This window comes from Girardinichthys multiradiatus, chromosome Y (assembly GCF_021462225.1).
Source record: "Girardinichthys multiradiatus isolate DD_20200921_A chromosome Y, DD_fGirMul_XY1, whole genome shotgun sequence".
NCBI lineage: Eukaryota > Metazoa > Chordata > Actinopteri > Cyprinodontiformes > Goodeidae > Girardinichthys > Girardinichthys multiradiatus.
Genome location: NC_061818.1, coordinates 30,674,140 through 30,695,850, shown reverse-complemented (window position 1 = coordinate 30,695,850; position 21,711 = coordinate 30,674,140). Strand labels below are relative to the sequence as shown.

The window sequence follows — 21,711 nt, the reverse complement described above, 5'->3', positions numbered from 1 at the left end:
TGAACGGACTTGGAACTTTTTAGTTAACTTAATTGTTTGCAAAAACATTACATTAAATCGACTCAACGTGACCACCATCTAATTCGTCCGTAGCCGGCAGTTTGTTGAAGATTCCCATCAGGGACTACTCATAAATACGTATGAATGAAAACTGGCTAGCATACAGACATGATGATGAAAATGAAAAAGAAACAAAGATCACTACAACTAAAATAACAGAGACAACCCTCTTCATCCAGCTGAAATTTAGTTTTAGGGTTAAAAACAGAGTGCAGTGACTTTGTACCACATAAAAAATAAATTATGCAAAATTCCTTCTTTATTAAAATCTAAATCCTCCCCATCCTTCTGATTTTGTGCATTATCATGCACAGCTCTCCTCCTCAGCGGCACAATGGTCACAGGTACAACAGCGCTTCTCCAGTCCAACTCCCAGTTTCACAGGAACTGTGGTTCTCCATGTACGAGTTCCTCTAGCTCAGCTTTTTTTTTTTACTCTGCCTCAACTTGTTTCTGTTGACCCTCCGATCATCTTTTCGTTCCTGTTCCCTCAGTCATAGCTCTTCCCATCTTTCTCCTCCCTGCTCCTCAAATGGCCCTCACATCTTGCGAATGACTATAACAGTGGTAAGAACACCAGCCAGGAAAACCCCCAACGTCTGCCATGTGGGTGTCCCAAAGTAGGAACGAATACCCTCCTAAAAAAAAAAAAAACAATTATGGAGACACTTAACTAATGCCTGTCTGACACAGCGCCAAGGAAAAGTTTTAAACCACCTCAGATCTGATCAATAGCTCTTTAATATAGTGGAAGATTTTTTTAAAGATCAAAGTTGGGAGAATTACTGAAATAACTGGTTTCATGGAAACAAAATGTAAAGAATCTGAAGGGTCTAAAATTTTTTAAACAAATGTTATTAATGATGTGCTTAAGCCGCATTTGTAAGCTACTTCCTCACCCAGCCACCTTGCTCCCTTATCCAGTTGATCACATGATCCCGGAGGTAGTCTATGGTCCAGTTGATTATTGTTCTGATGATTTCAGGAATTTTGGTTATAAGTGCCTGAAAAATATGTTTAAAAAAAAAGTGTTTATTATCCACTAATGAATCCATAATGCACAAAGAGAGGTACAACAGAGGGAGCGTCACGTACTTTTATGACGAGTCGACAAGCGAAGTAAAAGAGCGCGACCACCCGGCCCCAGTTGAATCTACCGTCAGAAAAGATCTGAAAGGCGACTTTCATGAACACGTCTTTTGATGGGCTGAGGGCAGAGTCCTCTATCATCCTACGGAAAACATTAGATTTGACTTCATTTGTGAGAGGAAGGTTAGTAAATAAACAGTAAGACTAAGAAAGAATAAACATTTGTAGTATTTCTGTTTGAATGTGGAGACCCAATCTACCTTTGTAGCTCCATATTTCCATCCAGCTCATCTCCAATCTGCTGGAGGCACTGAGCGAGCTTTTTATGGTTTGGGTCACATAGCTCCGTTGCATCCAGCTCTTCCCTGCTCACTACGGCATCACCGTCCACGTGCCGCCGAATCCGCTCGTAGATGAAACTGCTCAGGGGCAAACCACAGTAAAATGTCTCGCACTTAGTCTTAGAAACTATAAAATAATAATGTAGCTACAATTACAACACAAAATACGACTCTAAGGTAGCAGGCTATGTACAGCACAGACGGCCTCACTTTAAAATAATAAAAAAAAAACATAACAGTTTGAATGAAACAATGACCTACTGCCCAGAATTAAAACACACTCAAACATTAGTCTAAAACTGAAAGATTATCTCTTTCTTTATCTTCTATAATCTCTTAAAAACACCAAAGAAAAAATAGCAACGAGAGTTTGTTAACTGACCCCGAATCCAATTCAAAATAAAATCCAATACGAAACTAAATAACTTCTCCTAAAGCAAAAATATAATAAAATAAAATGTCATTTCGAGCATCTGCTGGCACTTATCTGGAGGTTTATTTTACAGCATTTCAAAGCGTGGAAACTGTCACCTATTTGGCTTTATTTAAGAGGAGTACTGATATAAACATTTTGCATCGGAATTATTGGGCGAATTCATCATGGTTAGCAGTATTATGACAGCAGTCTTGTTAGAATGTGAAGCCAGCAACATAAATGTTAGAAACATTACTGTTTTTTTGTTTTTATAAAACATTTGGCAGGCACTTTTTTTTAAAGATTATGTTAAGAGATTAATTACAGTCTGCACACTATTGTGTTTTAATTAGCAAAGGAGAAGATTTAACAATTTTAAAGGCCTTAAATATGTGTTTGCAAGTTATAGCGCAGTATATATACTTCAGACTTGCATTGAAAAGGTTTGCTGGAAGCTTTGTTTAAGTTCCTTTGCTGTCTTTTACCAAAGTAGAAACTTGAACTGTTATAGACAAAAAGCCTTGGGTGTTGAATGCTCGTAGACCTGAAAACCTGAGAAGTTAGTAACAGACAGACTTTTGAACCGACAAACCGAGAGAAATACCTTTCTTGCTTCATGATAAAAAAGAAACAGCTGGTTTTAACAAGCACGGCTCTTTGGAAGACAATATTTTTATTAAACAGAGCGCCTGAGACACTGAAGACCACAGCCTCTGCACATGGAGGGCCGACTCTACCAACGGAGCCAGTCAGGGCCCAGTTTTAATGGTAATTTTAATTTAAAAACATTCACACTAGCCACCTAAAATGTTATTTTGACAATCAAAAATGTCATTCATGGACTTCTTTGGTGTGGAGTACTTTAGAGAGTTTTTCCATCTACTCTTTTTCAGTATTGGCATTCAACAAAAAAGCAATGAAATGACACCTACTTCGATCACCGGTGACTAATGTATTGCTCATCTGATTGCCTGCAAAGGACTGTGACACTCCTACAGTGGCTCTAACATTTTGTTGAATATCGCCATGAGAACCTACTGATTGTGTTTGACCCACTATTTTATTCTCTTTTTATTTTCTCATCGAGATTGCACCACTTTCCATTAGATTTCACATTTAAGATAAAAATAACCTATGCTGGCTACAAGCATCAAGAGCAGTGAATAAATGTGACTGCATTGCATTTGAAATATAATTGCGAAACAGATCTTCCGAAATGTCTTTTGGGTGATGACAACTATAATTAGGTTTGTTGTGCAGCTCCACAATGCGTATTTTCTCTGAGTACGCCACCTTCCTCCCACAACTCAAAAATATGAATGTTATGTTAATTGGTCTCTCTAAATTGCCCTTAGGCATAAGTGTGTGTGTGTGTGGTTGTTTTGTCCTGTGTGTCTTTGTTGTACAAGGAATTATATTGTAATCTACTCACTTTGTAGATTTTGACTGGTCGTCTTATCAAGTTTAAAATTTCTGTGGCTCACATTACTTAGTTCACGTTATGACACATTCGGATCATTTTTTTGGATAATTTCCTAAAAGTCAACCAGTAATACAGTCACTATTACTTTTGAGCATCCATCCATGGCAACACCTGGAGTTATACCTAACTTTCTGATACAAGTTCAACATGAGTGCAAGACTTGCCACTTTTTAAACAGAAATTCAGTTAAAAACTCCTCTGTGGGAATTCAGTGGTATTTATTTCTTTAAAAGCAGCAAAATGCATCAAAACTACTGTGAACCGTGAAGTTTGTTTACCAGATGTTAAGTTGATGTCGATATGGAATGACGAATTGCAACACAATATATCAGATTATTTAATTTACAACAGGATGAAGTACTTAACTGAAACAGACTACATTAAAAAGTAACCTCCTCATTTAAACAGTTTTGAAAGAAAAGACAAGGCAGGTGTGAAATGTACTTACTCCTTTAACAACACAGCTCCCACTTCCACAATCGGATCCACTGAATTTCCTGAGAAACAAAAGTCAGGATGAGTAACATCATTTAAATGCTGATACATCAGCACTGTGAAAATCCCATTACATAAATGTCCAGCGACTAAACTTCCTCGTTAACGGGATGTTTACTTCAAAACAGATATCTCAGATGAGACTTCCAGAGCACAATGGAATCATTTTAAACCCAATGAGTCAGTTTTAGCTAAATAATTTCAACTGGTTCCTTCTTAAACCAGTAACATGTAGCTAACTGGTGAAAATAGACAAAAAAGTAATGTCCAGATATCTTTGTTCCGGTGTTAGTCTCTAGAGGAAGAAAACCCTCCAGCCTCAACGCTAACACGTAGCGGTTTTGCTAAGCTAGCATCATTAAGGCAACATTGTTTGCGTCCGTTCGATCAACCTAAAACTAAAAATACTGAAGCAACCCGCTAATCCGGACGGATTCCAACATCTACCAAACATCTATGAATACTGTCACAGCTTAGATGAATAAAGAATATAGTGGATCCTAGCCAGTACCTTGATCACCTCCACCTCCTTCTGCCATTTTGCTTTTCTGCCTCCTACTTCCGCACAGTCATGTGACTTCATGTTTCTTCTGAGCTCCTCTTTGATGCTGATGGGACTGTGATGGTCAAGAGGTTAGTCACTCCCTGTCATCTCCGCATCAGTTACCGCATATATGCTCAACATCACAACTCCAATGATGAAATGAATCCTAATCAGAAGGCTGCACGTTCATTACAAGTAAAACGCAAATCAAAATAACTAATTTTAAATAGAGAAACAAGTACATTTCAGTCAATTACAATAGCATTTATGTGATTCAGTAAAAAAAAGAAGCTAATTTAGTACAATTGATTAAAAAAAAAACTCTACACCTCACTGTTAAAATGAATTGTTTTGTAATATACAAAATAAAGGAGACCAAGATCAAAATAATTTTATGACTTCTTCTGTTTTCATGTGACCTAGAAAAGATATTTGTGTCCCTCTTGGTGCCCTGCAGGGGTGCTGGCAGTGTTGCCAGATCGGGCGGATTTTCGCCCAATTTGACTTCTTTTGAACACATTGGGCTGGAAAAAATAGTTTTGGGCGGGTTGCTAAAATTTGGGCTGTTTTTCATAACATTGGTGGGTTTTAAGAAAGGATCATAGGAAAATATACAATGACAACTATTACAATAGCTGTCATTGTATGGCAGAAAAGTAAGAACTTGCACACATATTTATATATTTTTAATGTAGAAAATGTGTTAAACTTGACATCATCAATCAGTGATTGTCATTTGTTAATCAACGGTCCCTGTGAAGCAATATTGATCAACAACAATTGTAAACACCCCAAATGGGGTTAAGAGTTCAACTTAGCTACAAGGCCTTTACTGTTGTTAAGCTATAACTGTGTCCAAATTCAGGGGCTGCATCCTTCAGACTTGATGTTGAGAGACAGCATCATGCTATAGGGGAACATACAAAAAAATATACAAAAAGGAATGGGGTGCTGATCCAGAGCTAAAATTGTCACGTGTTTGTGAACTAGATACGCCTATGTTTTGCCCTTAACCTGTATGCCAAAACCCCCCCAAAATATTGCCCTTAAAAAAACATGGAGGCTCAACCTAGCTTGAATGGTCGATAAATTTGTCCAACCGCCCAACCTTAGGTGCAACTAACAATTATTTGGTTTTTGATTTGATTAATCTGTGGGCTGCACGGTGGTGCAGTTGGTAGCACTGTTGCCTTGCAGCAAAAAGGTCCTGGGTTTGATTCCCGGCCGGGGTCTTTCTGCATGGAGTTTGCATGTTCTCCCCGTGCATGCGTGGGTTCTCACCGGGTACGCCGGCTTCCTCCCACAGTCCGAAGACATGGCTGCTAGGCATTAATTGGTCACTCTAAATTGCCCTTAGGTGTATGAATGAGTGTGTGCATGGTTGTTTGTGTGTTGCCCTGCGATAGACTGGCGACTTGTCCAGGGTGTACCCCGCCTCTCGCCCATAGACTGCTGGAGATAGGCACCAGCTCCCCCACGACCTGCTATGGAATAAGCGGTAGAAAATGACTGAATGATTAATCTGTCAACTATTTTTTGGATTAATAATCGGATAGCAAAATGTGCTTATAGGAGATTTTTTTACAGAATTTGAATCAGGTGAAGATACAACTTTGTCATGAGAAGTTCTGGATAGAGCATATTTACCAACAGAAAAGGGTTTTTCATCTTAAATGCCAAATGTATACATTGTTTGTACTATTTTTAATTTATTACTGCTCTAAGTGGGTTGTTCTTTCAGCAAATGGCATGTTTTAGTGTCTGTTTACTCCAGTTAACGATTATTCGATTACTAGATTAGTTGACGATTATTTCAATAATTAATTAATCATAATTATTATTTATCGAGATGGGCGAGTTTTACGTTGTGTTTGGGCTGGAAACAGTCAAATTTGGCAACCTTGGCATTAAAGTAGTACCTGTTTCCGGTGCACGTTATACTCTGGCCGGGCTGCCTTTTGTCAGCCGTCCTGTTCAAAACTTCACATCTTTCCTCAAATTTTTGCTAGCAGTTGCCTGGTATATTTATATACCAGCAACATTTGGATTTTTGAAAGCTAGACTTTTCTGCACAACTGATTAAAAGACTAGACTGAACCTGCTGTGCTTGGTGTGAAATCATTAAAAAGATTAAACAAGGACAATAACCTCTGAATGTTTTTACTTATCATCATGCCATGATTTATGTCACAGCAGGTTCCTCAGAGGTCAAGCCTATGGTGAAATTGTAGCATTGTGAGAACAAATTGCAATGTATGGAATATGATCTGAATATGACTGTCTGATTATATTTTATTTTTAGAAATTGAATTGTTCTGTACTGAGTTTATACCGAACTGGATTCAAATATGACCCGTAAAGGGATGCTATTTATAATCTGGCACTATTTTAACAAACTGAGTGGAACTAAAGTTCAATTAGATGTGTAGATTACATCTAGTATGCTTTCAAAAGTAGGTATTATTTCATATCTGAGGAATTTTTCCATACCAGGAAGATTAATGTCAAAACATGAACTTGAGTTGGTTAATTATGCTTTCATGTATTCTTTTCTTAAAACTCGATAGGATCAGTCCTTGTTGCGCCTGGAATGAGCTTCCTTTGTTTTTAAAAGTGAAATATCTTTATTTTCTTGTAGTATGCTACGGAAGTGCTGTGTCTAATACAGGGGGGTTATAGCACCCCCTAGCGGTGCCCTGTAGCCGCCAGGTACTATTTTCCTTTACGTATTCAAGTGAAAATACTCACAAATTCCTGCAACTTAAGCTCAAGGTGAAATCGGAGGTCCTTTTCATGTGAAAAGATACTATTTTTCAAAAATGTTGGGCCTGCTTTCAAATAATTCTTCTGCTCATTGGAGTCAGAACAAACCCTAGCGGAAATATTTGATTAGGGTTTGAAATCTTAATAAACTTTCAGCTTAATTTGTATGCGATCCTATTATCCTAGATAGGTTTAAATAAAATAAAAACTCTAATAAGCCTCAGTCTTTCCTCTGTCCAATTTAAAGAATCGTTTTACACTTAAAACTGCATTTCTGAAAGTAAATGAATACTTAAGTTATCTTGAATCGATGTTGAATCAAGCGAAAAGCTAAAGCAGCCTAAAAGTTTAAATTTCCATTAAGTAAAAAATACGGCATGCACATAACAAAACGAGAAATATGGTATATACTGTATATTTAATTTCAACTTGAAACATCACTTGAGACATTTTCCAGACTTACAAAGATAGAAAATGTGGAAACTTTGGAATAAAAGGTTGATCTTATCACCAGTAAGCACTGACTGTAATGTTGCAGCAGTTGTAGTAATTAATATCAGAAAAAAACTATCAAAAATAAGTTTAATATATGATAGTTTCTTTTTTCTGCATACAGCATGTCTTTCATAGCTCAAAGCAAATATCAGTTCATGACACATGACTTCATTAAAAAAAAAAACATAAAAATCATCCACGCCCCCCAACGCACACACACTAAAAACATGTAAATACATATACACAAAAAGGTGATTGTGACATTAGGTCATTTATAGATATTTAAACAATGCATGAAAACCCAAGCTATTGACTACACATCCTTGTTTAATCAAACCAGATGCTTTAAAAATAAACTTTATATTTGAATAGCCAAATACGTCACTAACTGAATGCTAAAAGCAAGGCCCCAGAACAACCTGTCATACACCCTTTTCCACTCAAGGTTTAGATGTATCAATAATGAACCGACCATGGAAATATCCACAGCTCTGAGCAAACTTCCTGGTAGGCACATGCACGTTTCTATAATCATGAGCCCATTGGCAACACCTAGAGGGTATGTTGATTAACTGTTTTTGGTGTGTAAATTATTGTATGCACCAGAGACACATAGTGAGCAATACATCAATCTGTTTTTATTTACACAGGGGGATATTAAATCATGCCAAGATGATGCAGATACTGCCTTTAAACAATGGCTTTATTTTTATTAATATCCTAAAATATTGCAAATGAAAGCTTATATTTAGAAAGAACTTGGCCCAGGATGATGACGAGCTTTTAGCAGCATTATGTTTCTAAGGGCGATGTTGTTGGAACTATGCTGCAGCATCGGCTATACATGGCTGACAGCTTTTTTGTACTGAAATATTGTGAAGAACTTAACGACACTTAATAACAGTTTTGGGTGTCCTCTCTCATTACTTTTGCATAACAGGTTCAACCATTCAGTCAGACAACCCATAGGAAAAATGGATGAGTCAGAGTGTCAGAGGATAACAACTTTTTATAAGAGTAATGTATTTATGTAATTAAACAAATGCTTAGCGTAAAAACTCACAAGGTGTCAGTGACTGCACACTTCAGAGAAATCAACTGTGCCTACAAACCTTTACATCAACTGGCAGCATGTTGGATAGGGCTGTCTCACAGAACAAAGTGCAACAAAGTGTGAGCCAAATTTAGAAACATGCAAATTCAAGCACTACTAAAAGTGTAAATAAAAGAAATTAAAATACATTATTAAAGTTTTCAAGCATCCATATAAACTGTGCTTTTTCAAGTAAAAACGACAAAGTTAAAATTATTTATTTAAGTCTAAACTCCTGCCCATCCCTCTGATTTTGTACATGCAAACAGGAGAACTTCTAGTTAGTGGCATAGTCAGTGGGGCCAGTGGGGAGTAACATAGGTCACCCCAATTGCCACATCTGTAAATAATTTTGTAATGGTTTTAATTTTGTAAAAAGAAAAAAATATGTATATATTTTTAAAATAAAACTACTGAAAATACTTATAGGCTGTGAAACTTTAAACGATCATTTCTAGTCAGTCTAAAATATAAATTACCGTAGTGAAAACAAAACAAAAGACAAATGATCTATGATAGGCTTTTTTGTAGTTCCTATATTATAGTAATAGTACATCACAACATTTTGCAAAGGCATTCATTGATTGTGATTTTGGTGTGCCATCCTGAGAGTTTTTGTGGCCATATGGGAGACAACCAATTATTTCCTGTATACAAGTTTCTCTTGTTTGACCGGTTTACTCTGCCAAACCTACTGCGTTCCCCCATCATCTTCTTGTTTTGTTCCAGTTGTTGTTTTTCAAATATTTCTCCTTTCTGCTCTTCACACACCTCTTAAATCTTTTGGACGACAAAAAGGGTGGTGAGCACACCAGCTAGGAAAATTGCTGCCATTTGCCATGTGGGAGTGCCAAAGTGGGAATAAATTCCCTCCTACAAAAGCACACATGAATATAATGAACCGTCTTTTTAAGAGCAAAACTCAACAACTTCAATTAGTGATGTGCTCAAAAGTAATATGGTAGTGAGCTCCTTACCCAGCCTCCTTGCTCCTTTATCCAGTTGATCACCTTATCCCGGAAATAGTCTATGGTCCAGGTGATTATGTCTCTGATGATGTCAAAGATTCTGTTCTCATGTGCCTGGCCAGATGTGTGGAAAAGATGATCAAATCGATTGTATTTAGTTCAGTTTAATTTAACACATTTGCCTGAACATAAGTCAACAAAAATACAAATCATCAAATAATATTTCTAAAATTGCAAGTAAAACTCAAAGTGGATGAAAAATAAATAGCTTTAATGCTAAAATGTACTGCTGGAATATTTCCCTACTACAGGAAAAGAGACTAAATGCCCCACTTACTTTCATGACAAGTAGACAGGCAAACCAGAACACAGAAACCACCCTGCCCCAGCTGATTTTACCATCTGAAAACAGTGCACAGACGACTTTCAGGAACACTTCTTTTGTGGGAATGATTGATGGGTCGTTTGTTAGCCTAAGGAAAAAACATTAATATTGGATTTAGGATCAAGATAATAAATTCCAATACTAGTTTTAAAAATGCTATATTTGTGTTTGAATTAGAGCTACAGCCCTACCAAAAGGGATCATCACCTTCTTAGCCCTCCATCTCCATCCACTTGATCTCCTATGTCCTGTAGAGCCTGAGAGACTTTATGCTGACGTGGGTTAAGGAGCTTCATTGCATTCAGCACTTCCTGGATCATGATAGCATCACCGAATCCATGTCGTTGAAGCCATCTACAGATGAAACTGCAAGAGGGTGGTGGTGGGTGTAGATCATGCAAACAGGATAAGACATATTGCCTGTGTTGGAAGGAAACTAGTTACAGTTTGTGAAGTTGTTTAAAAAGATCAAGTAGCTGTATCAAAACGTTTAATCTAACCAGCGCTTTTTAAAAAAAGTTGTTTTTTTAAACAGTAAACTACCTGCCTCATGGCTGGTCCTAATGCAAATTTTTTATATGCTCAAGACTGCTTCGATCTCCACTAAATGGTGCACCCTAAACTTATAACGCTAAATGCACTGGGATCTGCCCTGATCCACATTTTCATGAGTCTTAATAGAAAGAACGGCCTAAAAGAAAAAGCTTAAAAGATTTTTTGGACCATTTCCTGATGTTATCCAGAACTGAACGTTTAATCTTGTACTTTGCATGCACCAAGGCTACTTGACCCACACCTGTATTACAGTATGAATAAAAGTCCCAATTAGTCAAGGGACACAGATTTCTCTGTGCACTGAGTTCTTTTTGTCATGGTCTAGGTTGTCGCTGAGGTAACGTGGCTATCAGGAGACAAGGAGACTTTCCATATTATGTCCTTGCATGAATGCGTGACAAATCCTCAAGTAATTTTACCAAAGACGGATATATTCTCAACACAAATCCCCCACAGTTGTTCTACTCATTATAACACTTGGAAATGCCTTACCCGTGAGAACCAAAACAGTAAACATATCCATGTTCAAAACCATTCTCAGAATCGTTCAATGACAGCATACTATGCCTGATACAATAACTATTTAAAATCACAGCTACACAATAATGACTCAGAGGCCTAGATTTCATTTATAAAGGAAAAAGTAGATCACAGAGACACTCGAGCAGTCTATTTTATGAATAAGATGTGTCAAGTCTGTCTGCCTGGCAATAACCAGGAATCCAACGGGAGCTGGAATTACTGTACATGACACATCAAATCAGAGGAAACACAACCAAGCGACTAAAAAAATTATAAATTACTGTAATGTTTTAGAAAAAAGTCATTTGCAACAGTAGAATCACAGTTCTGCGCATCCTAATTTTTTGTGTAATCATAGAAAATTCGGTGACTTACTTCTTTAACAACAGAGATAGCTCTTCCACTATAAGATCTTTAAAACTTCCTGAAAGACAAAAATCAGACATGAGATACATTATCCAAACGACCACACAGCTGATTTAAAGTCAAACTCAAGTTTGAATTAAAAGTGAAACTGAAACTACAGTTTACGGTTAATTAAACAAGTTAAAAAAACTTATTTTTTCAGTGACAGTCAAGTTGACTGTCAATACATATGTCCTTACTGGTTTAACTTATATATCTGACTTGTTTCTACATTTAAACGCAACATTAGTACACAATACGTTAAAAGCTAATTAAGTAGACATAAATCTAACTTAAATCGATTGACAAATTGTCGGTTTTGGGTTTTTTTTCCATCCAGCACTGGGAATACTGTCAGAAAATATTTTATTCTAAAGAAGCCTTTAAAGAAGCTTCTACCTCGATCCCCTCCTTCTCCTCCCGATGCCATCTTCGGCCCTGTCCCAATATCCGCACTTCCACCCTTGTGTCCCTGAATTGCGCGTTCCCGTTGATGGGTTCGAGTGCGTAGCCCCGCCCCCTTTGTGCCCCACATCCGCTAATATATATATACGTTCGTATATTACCCACAATTCACTGCTGCAGATGACGTTCTGAGCAAAAACCAATCACAGCCATCAACGTAACCAGCCATCAAATCAGAATAATAAGAACTGCGTAAACTTTAGACAGCAAGCCGACAAATATATTTTTTTACTGGTTTTCCAGGCTAAACATTGTTAGATACCACTGGGTTCAGAGTGACTCTGGGCAGTCAGTAGGTCATAACACTGAAGTTACCTTTCAAACAAACACTGGCACGACGAGAGTCTGGTGTATGAGCCTCCGTCGCTTCCTGCACTTTCTTCTCCTCAAAACAATTGCTTGTTGCAGTTTGAAATAGTTTTTTTTTAGCAGCGGAAGACTGTGAAAACAGCGCTGGTTCCCTCCCTTTTTGATGTTGCAATTACGGTGCAGGGATTGCAAGTCGATGACGTAACCCCTACTGTTCCAATTCTCCAATTTTGCAGCTTGTAACCTGCCCCCGCTATTTATTTATGTCTCCCCTATCTTGTATAACTCTCTTTGCTGTTACTCTGTGGTAACTCTTTGCAACAACACTACTGACCTTTTCCCAATTTATTGGAATGTGCATATTGCAAAAAGTAAAACAAACAAAAAAAACAACAAAAAGTAAATAATATTTGGTCACCCTGCTGAATACATCTATTTGCAGTGCTCAAAAAGATGTTTTAATGCCAAGAGATCCGTTCATATAGAAAAAATCTTCCAGTACGTAAAGTCTCTTAAGGTTTGTCACAATTGTACCTTTAATTTAAATGGGTGAAATAAGAAATAAATGATTACATAGCAGTAAAAACAAACACATCGAGCTCAGCACATTGTTAAAACAGGTTGTTAAGTTGGAAACAATATGTTAAATCATGGGCTGTATGATATGTAAACCGTTTGGGAATCTTTTCAAAAATAATTTTAATTTTTTTATAATTTTGTCACATATAAAATCACAACTTCAAATCTCAAAGTAGGCCACATTAAGATTTATTTCCATTTAAAACCTGTTGTTTTTGTAATATTTCTTGGATTTCTGCTTATAGATACTAGATTTTACACTTTTTGTTTATGTCGTACTTGTACTTGTTGTCTTCCGCTTTATCCGTGACCGGGTTGCAGGGGCAGCAGACTCAGTAAAGACACCCAGACATCCCTCTCCCCAGACACCTCCAGCTCCTCCGGAGAGAGCCTAAGACATTCCCAGGCCAGCCGAGAGACATAGTCCCTCCAGCGTGTCCTTGGCCGTTCCTTGGGCCTCCTCTAGGTGGGACGTGCCAGGAACTCCTCAAGAGGAAGGCATCCAGGAGGCATCCGGTATAGATGCCCAAGCCACCTCAACTGGCTCCTCTCGGTGTGGGGAGCAGCGGCTCTACTCCGAGCTCCTCCTGGATGGCCGAGCTCCTCACCCTATCTCTAAGGGAGGAAGCTCATTTCAGGCGCTTGTATCCGGGATCTCGTTCTTTCGGTTATGACTCAAAGTTCATGACCATAGGTGAGGTTGGAACGTAGACCGACCGGTAAATCAAGAGCTTCGCTTTTCAGCTCAGCTCTCTTTTCACCACAACGGACCAGCACAGGGTCCCAATTACTGCGGCAGCTGCACCGATCCATCTGTCCTTCTTCCCCCCAATTCTCCCCTCACTCGTGAACAAGCCCCAAGATACTTGTACTCCTCCACTTGAGAAAGGAACTGCCCTCCAACCTGAAGAGGACAAGCTACTCTTTTCCGGACGAGAACCATGGCCTCGGACTTGGAGGAGCTGATCTTCATCCCAGCCGCTTCACACACGTCTGCGAATCGCCCCAGTGCATGCTGTAGGTCTTAGCTAGAGAGGGCCAGCAGGACCACATCATCTGTAAAAATAAGGGACGAAATCCACTGGTACCCGAACTAGTACCCCTTCGGCCCTTGGCTGGGCCTAGAAATCCTGTCCATAAAAGTTATGAACAGGACTGGTGACAAAGGGCAGCCCTGCCGGAGTCCAACTTGCACCGGGAACAGGTCCGACTATGTGCCGGCAATGCGGACCAAACACAGAGACCGGATGGCCCCTAATAACGGGCCCCCAAAACCGTACTCCTGGAGCACCCCCACAGGGCACCACGAGGGACATAGTCGAATGCCTTCTCCAGGTCCACAAAATACATGTGGACCGGTTGGGCAAACTCCCATGAACCCCTGAGTACCCTGCAGAGGTTGTAGAGCTGGTCCAGTGTTCCACGGCCGGGACGAAAACCAAATTGCTCCTCCTGAAGCCGAGGTTCGACTATCGGCAGGACTCTCATCTCCAATACCCTGGCACAGGCCTTACCAGGGAGGCTGAGGAGTGTGATCCCCCAATAATTGGAACACACCCTCTGGCCATTCTTCTTAAGAATGGGGTACCACCACCCCACCCTGCAGTCCAGAGGCACTGTTCCCAACCGCCACGCAATGTTGAAGAAGCATGTCAACCAAGACAGCCCCAACATGCCCCAAGCTTGGCCTCACGGCACCCGTCAGTCACCTTGGGAGTCCCACAAGCCAACCACAGCTGAAAAGACTCCTTCTCCAGAGTCTTCGAGTGTCCAAAACATTCGGCTGAAGGTCTGATGACAACACAACAAAGTCGATCATCGACATGGTGTTCATTATGGACAATCCGTGACTAGCACAGAAGTCCAATAACGAAACCCCACTCGGATTCAGATCGGGGAGGCCATTCCTCCTGGTCACGCCTCTCCAGGTGTCACTGTTGTTTAAGTCGTCCATTAAAAAAACATAATTCCCTCACGAATACAATCATGAGAAATAAAATAAACAATAATGGCGGTTAAACATCGCAATATAATTTAAAAATATAGACATTTCAAAGCTTTATTTTGTGTTTCTAATCAATTTACGCAGCTTTTTATTTTGCGCAGTTTAGTTGAAACGTAACTTCCTGCGTTCCGTCCTCTTCCGCCCATTGCGCGCATGCTCAGGCCTCTTCACGACTCGGCAGGCAAAGATGGCGGATGCTCAGGTATGTAGTTGAAGACGGCGTGGTGAATTTAAATCGATTTATATGCATTTGAACAAAGTTAACTGCCACATAAAATGACACGAACGGCACAGTATTGACCTTAGTTATGCAACAAAGCCATTTATAATAAAATCTACGAGTTTACAATTGATATTTGCTGTCGGTCTACATACCCTCGTGTAATGCTATACTAGCCGGAATGCTAGCTTTGTTAGGCCAATGAGTTGGTTATGGTCAATAGTTAAAGTTACCATCTTAAATGTTTTAAATTCTCAGTTATACTGCTTCTATCATTATATATTATATGGTATTTTCCACTAAAGCGGTTGGCTGTGGCAATCTTTGCAGAAACAGGAAGCCGATTTGTGCTAATTTAGTTTAGCCGTTTGTAGATATGCAAAGTAAATGTGGCTGGTGTTCGTTGCGTCATTTAAATCCTATAAATGTGTCCTTTTTCTGCAGACCGAGAGGGCTTATCAGAAACAGCCCACAATCTTCCAGAACAAGAAACGCGTTCTGGCTGTTGATGGTGGCAAGGAGGGCAAAGAGAAGATCCCCCGCTACCACAAGAGTGTCGGGCTTGGCTTCAAAACTCCAAGAGAGGCAATTAACCTACTCTGAACTTGTTCAAATCTGTAATATTTCTTAACGATTATAATTTGCAAATGATGCTTTTTCTCACGATGGTCTTCCAAACCTGTCGGGTTCTGACGACAATGCCTTTTGGCAGCAACACTGATGCAAACAGTTATTTTTATTATATTTTTGGTGGTTGTGAGGAGGTCACTGAATGATTACTGCACTAATAACTTTCTTTTTTTTTCTATTTCCAGGCAATTGAAGGCACGTACATTGATAAGAAATGTCCCTTCACTGGAAATGTCTCCATCCGTGGCCGTATCCTCTCGGGTAAAAATATTTTTGAGTGAACCGGCACACATACCTAAGTTGGCCAGAATGTTTAAGGAGTTGTATATCCAAACAAATAATATATCTGGAAGGAGCGATACAAATTACATACATTTTTAGCATTTGGTCGTAAAAAATCTTGGAATGTTCTAACTTTTTATGGGTTAGAATAAAGGTCTCTTAATTGACTTGTATTAGCCATTTTAAATAGCTGAAAGGTTGCTATTGTCAGGAAATTTTAACACAACATTTAAACACAATGACAGAATATTCTGCCATAAAATGTACTTTCAGCTTCCATTTTCTTGCAAGCAAACATTCAAGCTAAATTCTTAGAGACCAAATTCTTTTTGGATTAATTTGAGCATTTGCATAACTAAAAGATCAGTTCATTTTTTAAATTTAGCTTACGCTTCAAAGTATTATCTTAGCGATTGTTTGGTTAATTGAAAATATTTTACATGTCTTCAGGTAAATAAAGCATGGTTATATCACAGTAAAACCTTAACTGAAACCAATGGCAATTTTGCCGACATTAATTAGGTAGAAAGTGGACAATGAAGGGTTCTGGATATGTTTAGGTTAAATAATTGATTAAACTGCAATCTTGTGTTTGGTTGGACAACCCAGCCAATTAACCTGCAATCAAGTAATTGCAGGTTAAATATTTTTTGGTCTCATAAACCTGTATTGGCTTCACAAAACAGTGTTGCTTAACTTAAGGCTCAGAATGTTTCTGGGATACAGTCTACCTTTTAAAGATACAGCTGTAGGATGGAGTTTGTACAAAGACTTCACCTTTGTCATTATCTTACAAATGATGCTTTTTCTCACAATGGTCTTCCAAGCCCATCTGGGTTCTGACGACAATGCCTATTGGCAACACTGATGTAGTTTAATGACAAAAGTGAAAATGGTCATTTCTCCAGAGTGCGGACTTAACTGAGGTCTACATTGTCGGCACAAATTTTAAGTTCTGCGTTTGTGTTCCAAAGGTGTGGTGACCAAAATGAAGATGCAGAGGACCATTGTTATCAGACGTGACTACCTGCATTACATCCGCAAGTACAACCGCTTTGAGAAAAGGCACAAGAACCTCTCTGTTCATCTGTCACCATGCTTCAGGTAACACACCTTTTACGTTCTCACTTTAACATTTAAAGCTTAAGAAAGGTTATGTGACTTTTGGTTTCCCCATTTGATTTTAACAGTTATTTGTTTTAATATTGTTGCTTATAGTGAAACCCCTGAAAAGTCTTCTAGTTGTCTACAGACAGCATTGTTAATACACAGGGCATGTTCGTCTAAATGCTAATGCTGTGCAAACAATCCAGATTTACTGCAAATGATGCTTTTTCTCATGATGGTCTTCCAAGCTCAAGAAGCTCTGACGACATTGCCTTTGGCAAACGCTGATGCAGTTTTATTTCATGCCCTTGCAGGTGGTACCATTGATCTGTTATGTTAAACATGTGTCCTGGCCTGAACATTTCTTTTGACTTTTTTGTACAGAGACGTCACAGTTGGAGACATTGTGACTGTTGGAGAGTGCCGACCCCTCAGCAAGACTGTGAGGTTCAACGTCCTCAAAGTGACCAAGGCTGCTGGAGCCAAGAAACAGTTCCAGAAGTTTTAGGCGTGACTATGAACAGGATGGCCACTGAGCAACTTGTCTCACTGTCTAATAAAGAAAATCTTGTTTAAAGCGTGTTCTCTGCTGCCTTAATTTAGTCTTGGACTTTTAGTGTGACCTTATTGTTTTTGTTTTATTGCCAAAGGAAGAATAGAAATTGAATGGATCAATAACATGTTTGTGCAGAGCTTGGTGAGTTGTGGGAATAAATTTGATCATTTGAGTAAGGCGTGCTGGACTAGGGATACAATATAAAACATGCAGGAAGATGAGCCACCGATTTAAAGCAATGTTTTTCACACTAAATTGAATAAAATGAAACTGATGTCACTCAATTGAAGACAAAAGACTACCAAAAAGCCAAGCATATATATATATATTGTACATGGTGAAAATAGGTGTAGACTTTTGCACTAGCTTGTCTACCCTTACAAGTTTTTTTTATAAAAGAGACTTTAAAACCAGTTCTGAAAATATGTCAACCAGGGCTGAAAGGGGGATGGATGGTTTTGGATCATTGTCATTGGATTTCAGTGATATGTCAGTAGGTCAAGTTAGACTCATTGAATTTAATGCTGTAAAATTTGCTGAATTTATTAAATATTAGTTTTAGAAATAGCCTATAAAATTAATATTGTCAATCCTGTAGAGCATGAAACAATCAGGGTTACACATAATTCCTTGTTTATTAGAATGGACAGCAATTATATTCATAATATACTTTTTGTAGTTTAGTTCACTGCTGAAACATCTAATGGATTTATAGTATCAGTCTAAAACTAGTTCTAATACAGTAAAAACAAATTAACACATTTTGTCTTTCATTTACATTCTCCCCATCCATATGCATATTGTGGATGACTAATCCTGCCATCTGTCCTGTAACTGATAAAACCACAAAAAACAAGCAAATATGCTAGAGTAACATTTTTGGTTAAAAATGGCCATGGTCCTACTCCATGACTGTAATATAAGAATATCAGGTAAGACACATCTGAAAGTTATAAATACATGCTCATTTTTTTAACTTTTCCATTATTTCAGTAAAATTTAATTTATCCATACCTTTAAAGGTCAACTATAAAGAAAAGTAAAATATTAAAATCTGATTGTTAGATTGAGTGCAGCTTCAAAATGTTTAGCAAATGGTAAACGGAAAAACACATAGCACAGCTCCACAAAATGCAGTGAGCTTGGATAAAACTCTAGACACGTCATAATGTAAAACATCATGCGCTTATGTGCACTGAACCACCCCCTAGTGGTTAGAAACTTTGTAAGAATCTATATCTGCAAATGGTGCCAGCAGAGGGCGTTGTTGGCAAAGCAAACTTTCCATCTTAGATTGTTTCAGCTCATGGGTTTTCACAATCAAGCTCAAGAACTTTGATATATTATTTTAAAATAAAACCAATACTTGTTTGTTAAGATGTTAAGCTGCCAATACTACCAATTTATATATTTTTTGGTTTAAGCAACTAATTCTACCTCAGATATAACAAAGACAACTAATTTTCTTTGAGGTTGACATTTTTATAAATGCAAGCTGATAATCGTCTTTGTGTGTGTGTGTGTGTGTGTGTGTGCGCGTGTGTGTGTATGAATGTGAGTGTGTTCTAGCATTTGGCACAGTGTAAGGACGTGGTTTTTAAACATGACGTGAGGACCCACCGCTCCTTTGGGTTGGGTTAAATTTAAGACTAATGTGTGAATTGAGTTAAGGTAAGGTTTAGTGTTTGGTACACTGCATTGCCAAACGAACTGGGTCACACCACTAAATCAGTGGCAGAAGGTATATAAAGTTTGGTGTGAAGAAACTTGGTTGGCCTGCACCGAGTCCTGACCTCAACCTACCTGAACACCTTTGAGATTAATTAAAGCGGAGGGTCCAGTTGTGGTTTTCTTATGTAACTATGAACACACTCCTGAAACTTGTGGAAAATGTTTACATAGTAGTTAAAGTTGCTATTGCTAGCAACGGTGGATCCATCAACAAATTGGACCTTACAGATTAAGAATAGAATGACATCAAAATTCATATACAGATAAATACTTTTGGCAATATAGTGTAATGTACTGGTTAGGCCATGGAAATGAATGGAAAATTAATTCGTTGGAAAGTAATTTTAATGATAGAAAGACATAATATCTGTGTGTGTGTGTGAGAGAGAGAGAGAGTGTTTGAAGCATGGCTCTCCACCATTTAGGTACACATCAAAAAGTTATGGTAGATATTAATGGCAGGTAAGCTTTTGTAATTTGTCTATTATTTATTTACCTGAACCTTTCCTATTGAAAGACCATCTAATAAATCTAATAATTCTATGACCCGTTTCCTTTGTGCAGTTTTATGCTTGCTGATGCTCGGTAGCGTCTGAGATCCAGTTAAACACATGCAAATGCCCAACAAGCCCGGATCAGAGTTTATTCACGCCTGTCTGCGTCAGCTGATTAATTTGCATGTGCCCTTATTTCTGCTTGACAAGAGATCTTTTTTGTCTGTATGGGAATCAGTCAGACCCCCACCTCCACCCAGCACCGTCTGTCTGTGGAGTACCATGGCAAAACATCTATTAATAAAAGGTAGTTCATGTTTTATCCTAATCTTCCAGTAAATGTAGACCATATGGTGATGATGTGAGCTGGAGAAAGTGACTAATGTGAGCTTAGTGGTCAAAGAAGATCTGTCATTTAATGATTAGCAGAGTGAGCATCTGTACTTTGAGAAGTATAACAAACATTTTTTTTCTCAATTACAAATTTTACTGGTTTTTGTTTAAGTTATATGCTCCTCTACACATGCTGCAGTGTTTACACAAACAGAGTCTAAGTATTGAGTCACAAATTGTCCTGTCTTGTCTGGGGGGCTTTCCCAGCTTCTTCCAACATTGTAGACACTGCAGGAGGATGGAAGGGCTTCTTCAGTATGTTTTCTGAATAACAGCGCTTCTCAGAATCAGACACCCTGGGGGGCATGACAGCCCAGCAGGCCCACCACATGAGTTCAGTTACGCTCCTATATACTGTTTTTTTTTTAGATGCCAGAGCTTTTTATTCCTTAAAAAAGCATGAACAACAAAAACAGACCCAACTCTCTGTCAAATTGTGATGGATAATTGCTTTTAGTGCTGCCAGATAGTATCACTGGGTACATCAGCTGATGTATATGTGCCTTCATGGTAATTAGAAACTCAAAAGGTTCCTCATGGCTTGTAAAACACTAAATGGAGCGTTTTTCTAAGTTATAGATGATGTACTTAAGAATAGAAACTTATTTCATCGGTCTTTTAAAATGTTGTGAATCTGATTTTAATGTTATGGGCTTTACATGGATTGAGCTGGACTGTGGATAGATCACGATTGCCACTCCAAAATATTGATTAAGTTGCCACTTTGTAACCACTTTGGTGGTATCATTAGGGTCATTGTCAGTTTGGAGGAACCATTTGTACCCAAGCCTTAACTTCCTGGCTGATGTCTTGAGATATTGCTTCGGTATTTTCATATAATTTTCTTTCCTGATTATCTAATTTGTGACATGTACCAGTCCTTCTTACAGCAAAACACCCCCACAGTATGATTCTGTCACTCTCATACCTTTACAGATGGGACAGCGTTTTTAGGTTCGTTAGCTTCTCCCATTTTCCTCTAAATGTACCGATGGTCAGTATAGCCAAACACTTACATTTTTATTTGGTCAGAGCACAGAACATGTGTCAACATAGCACGTTCATCTTTGGGACACAGAACCCATTTCCTTCCTGAACCATATGAGGACTGGACATAATGGTGGTGTTACAACTGTTCGACTGGAGGGACATGGCACCTTCAGCCAACTGGAAATTGTACTTAAGGTTGAACCAGATTTGTGGATGTCCAGAAGTCTCTTCCTGATATTTTGCTGTCTTTTGATTTTTCAGTAATCTCACACAAGAGACCTGTGTTTTTGAGGTGTTGCCTTAAAATGCATCCACATCTTGCCTCCATTTAACTCAG

At 38.5% G+C, this 21,711-nt stretch overlaps 3 protein-coding genes and 3 non-coding genes across 6 annotated transcripts; 4 read left to right on the top strand and 2 right to left on the bottom strand.

Moving 5' to 3' along the window:
* Positions 1–301: 301 nt before the first annotated feature.
* On the bottom strand, positions 302–4,492 carry LOC124864490 (apoptosis regulator BAX-like). The gene is made up of 6 exons (XM_047359286.1): positions 4,395–4,492; positions 3,837–3,885; positions 1,410–1,568; positions 1,156–1,291; positions 960–1,064; positions 302–698 (listed from the first exon to the last, which is right to left on the bottom strand). The coding sequence occupies exons 1-6, from the start codon at positions 4,420–4,422 to the stop codon at positions 600–602; spliced, it is 576 nt and encodes a 191-aa protein (XP_047215242.1). The 5' UTR covers positions 4,423–4,492; the 3' UTR covers positions 302–599.
* A 3,097-nt stretch (positions 4,493–7,589) lies between these two features.
* Positions 7,590–12,123, bottom strand: LOC124863939 (apoptosis regulator BAX-like). Its single transcript, XM_047358513.1, has 6 exons — positions 12,013–12,123; positions 11,584–11,632; positions 10,339–10,497; positions 10,084–10,219; positions 9,756–9,860; positions 7,590–9,651 (listed from the first exon to the last, which is right to left on the bottom strand). Exons 1-6 carry the CDS (start codon positions 12,041–12,043, stop codon positions 9,553–9,555), a joined length of 579 nt encoding a protein of 192 aa, XP_047214469.1. The 5' UTR covers positions 12,044–12,123; the 3' UTR covers positions 7,590–9,552.
* A 2,983-nt stretch (positions 12,124–15,106) lies between these two features.
* On the top strand, positions 15,107–17,792 carry LOC124863937 (40S ribosomal protein S11). The gene is made up of 5 exons (XM_047358512.1): positions 15,107–15,173; positions 15,636–15,776; positions 16,007–16,082; positions 17,078–17,207; positions 17,595–17,792. Exons 1-5 carry the CDS (start codon positions 15,159–15,161, stop codon positions 17,716–17,718), a joined length of 486 nt encoding a protein of 161 aa, XP_047214468.1. The 5' UTR covers positions 15,107–15,158; the 3' UTR covers positions 17,719–17,792.
* LOC124865083 lies at positions 15,834–15,921 on the top strand. The gene has a single exon (XR_007037448.1). It is a non-coding gene; the product is annotated as a small nucleolar RNA SNORD35 (small nucleolar RNA).
* Positions 16,895–16,980, top strand: LOC124865082. The gene has a single exon (XR_007037447.1). It is a non-coding gene; the product is annotated as a small nucleolar RNA SNORD35 (small nucleolar RNA).
* On the top strand, positions 17,423–17,507 carry LOC124865085. The gene has a single exon (XR_007037449.1). It is a non-coding gene; the product is annotated as a small nucleolar RNA SNORD35 (small nucleolar RNA).
* Positions 17,793–21,711: the final 3,919 nt, after the last annotated feature.

Coding starts and splice junctions, on each gene's coding strand:
- LOC124864490 (XM_047359286.1), bottom strand. CDS start 4,422: ATGGCAGAAGGAGGTGGAGGTGATCAAG. Junction 3,886..4,394: donor AGGAGGTGGAGGTGATCAAG/GTACTGGCTAGG, acceptor TTTGTTTCTCAG/GAAATTCAGTGGATCCGATT. Junction 1,065..1,155: donor CTTGTCGACTCGTCATAAAA/GTACGTGACGCT, acceptor CATATTTTTCAG/GCACTTATAACCAAAATTCC.
- LOC124863939 (XM_047358513.1), bottom strand. CDS start 12,043: ATGGCATCGGGAGGAGAAGGAGGGGATCGAG. Junction 10,498..11,583: donor CTATCTCTGTTGTTAAAGAA/GTAAGTCACCGA, acceptor ACCCTCTTGCAG/TTTCATCTGTAGATGGCTTC. Junction 10,220..10,338: donor GGAGATGGAGGGCTAAGAAG/GTGATGATCCCT, acceptor TTTTTTCCTTAG/GCTAACAAACGACCCATCAA.
- LOC124863937 (XM_047358512.1), top strand. Junction 15,777..16,006: donor GCTTCAAAACTCCAAGAGAG/GCAATTAACCTA, acceptor TTCTATTTCCAG/GCAATTGAAGGCACGTACAT. Junction 16,083..17,077: donor CCGTGGCCGTATCCTCTCGG/GTAAAAATATTT, acceptor TGTGTTCCAAAG/GTGTGGTGACCAAAATGAAG.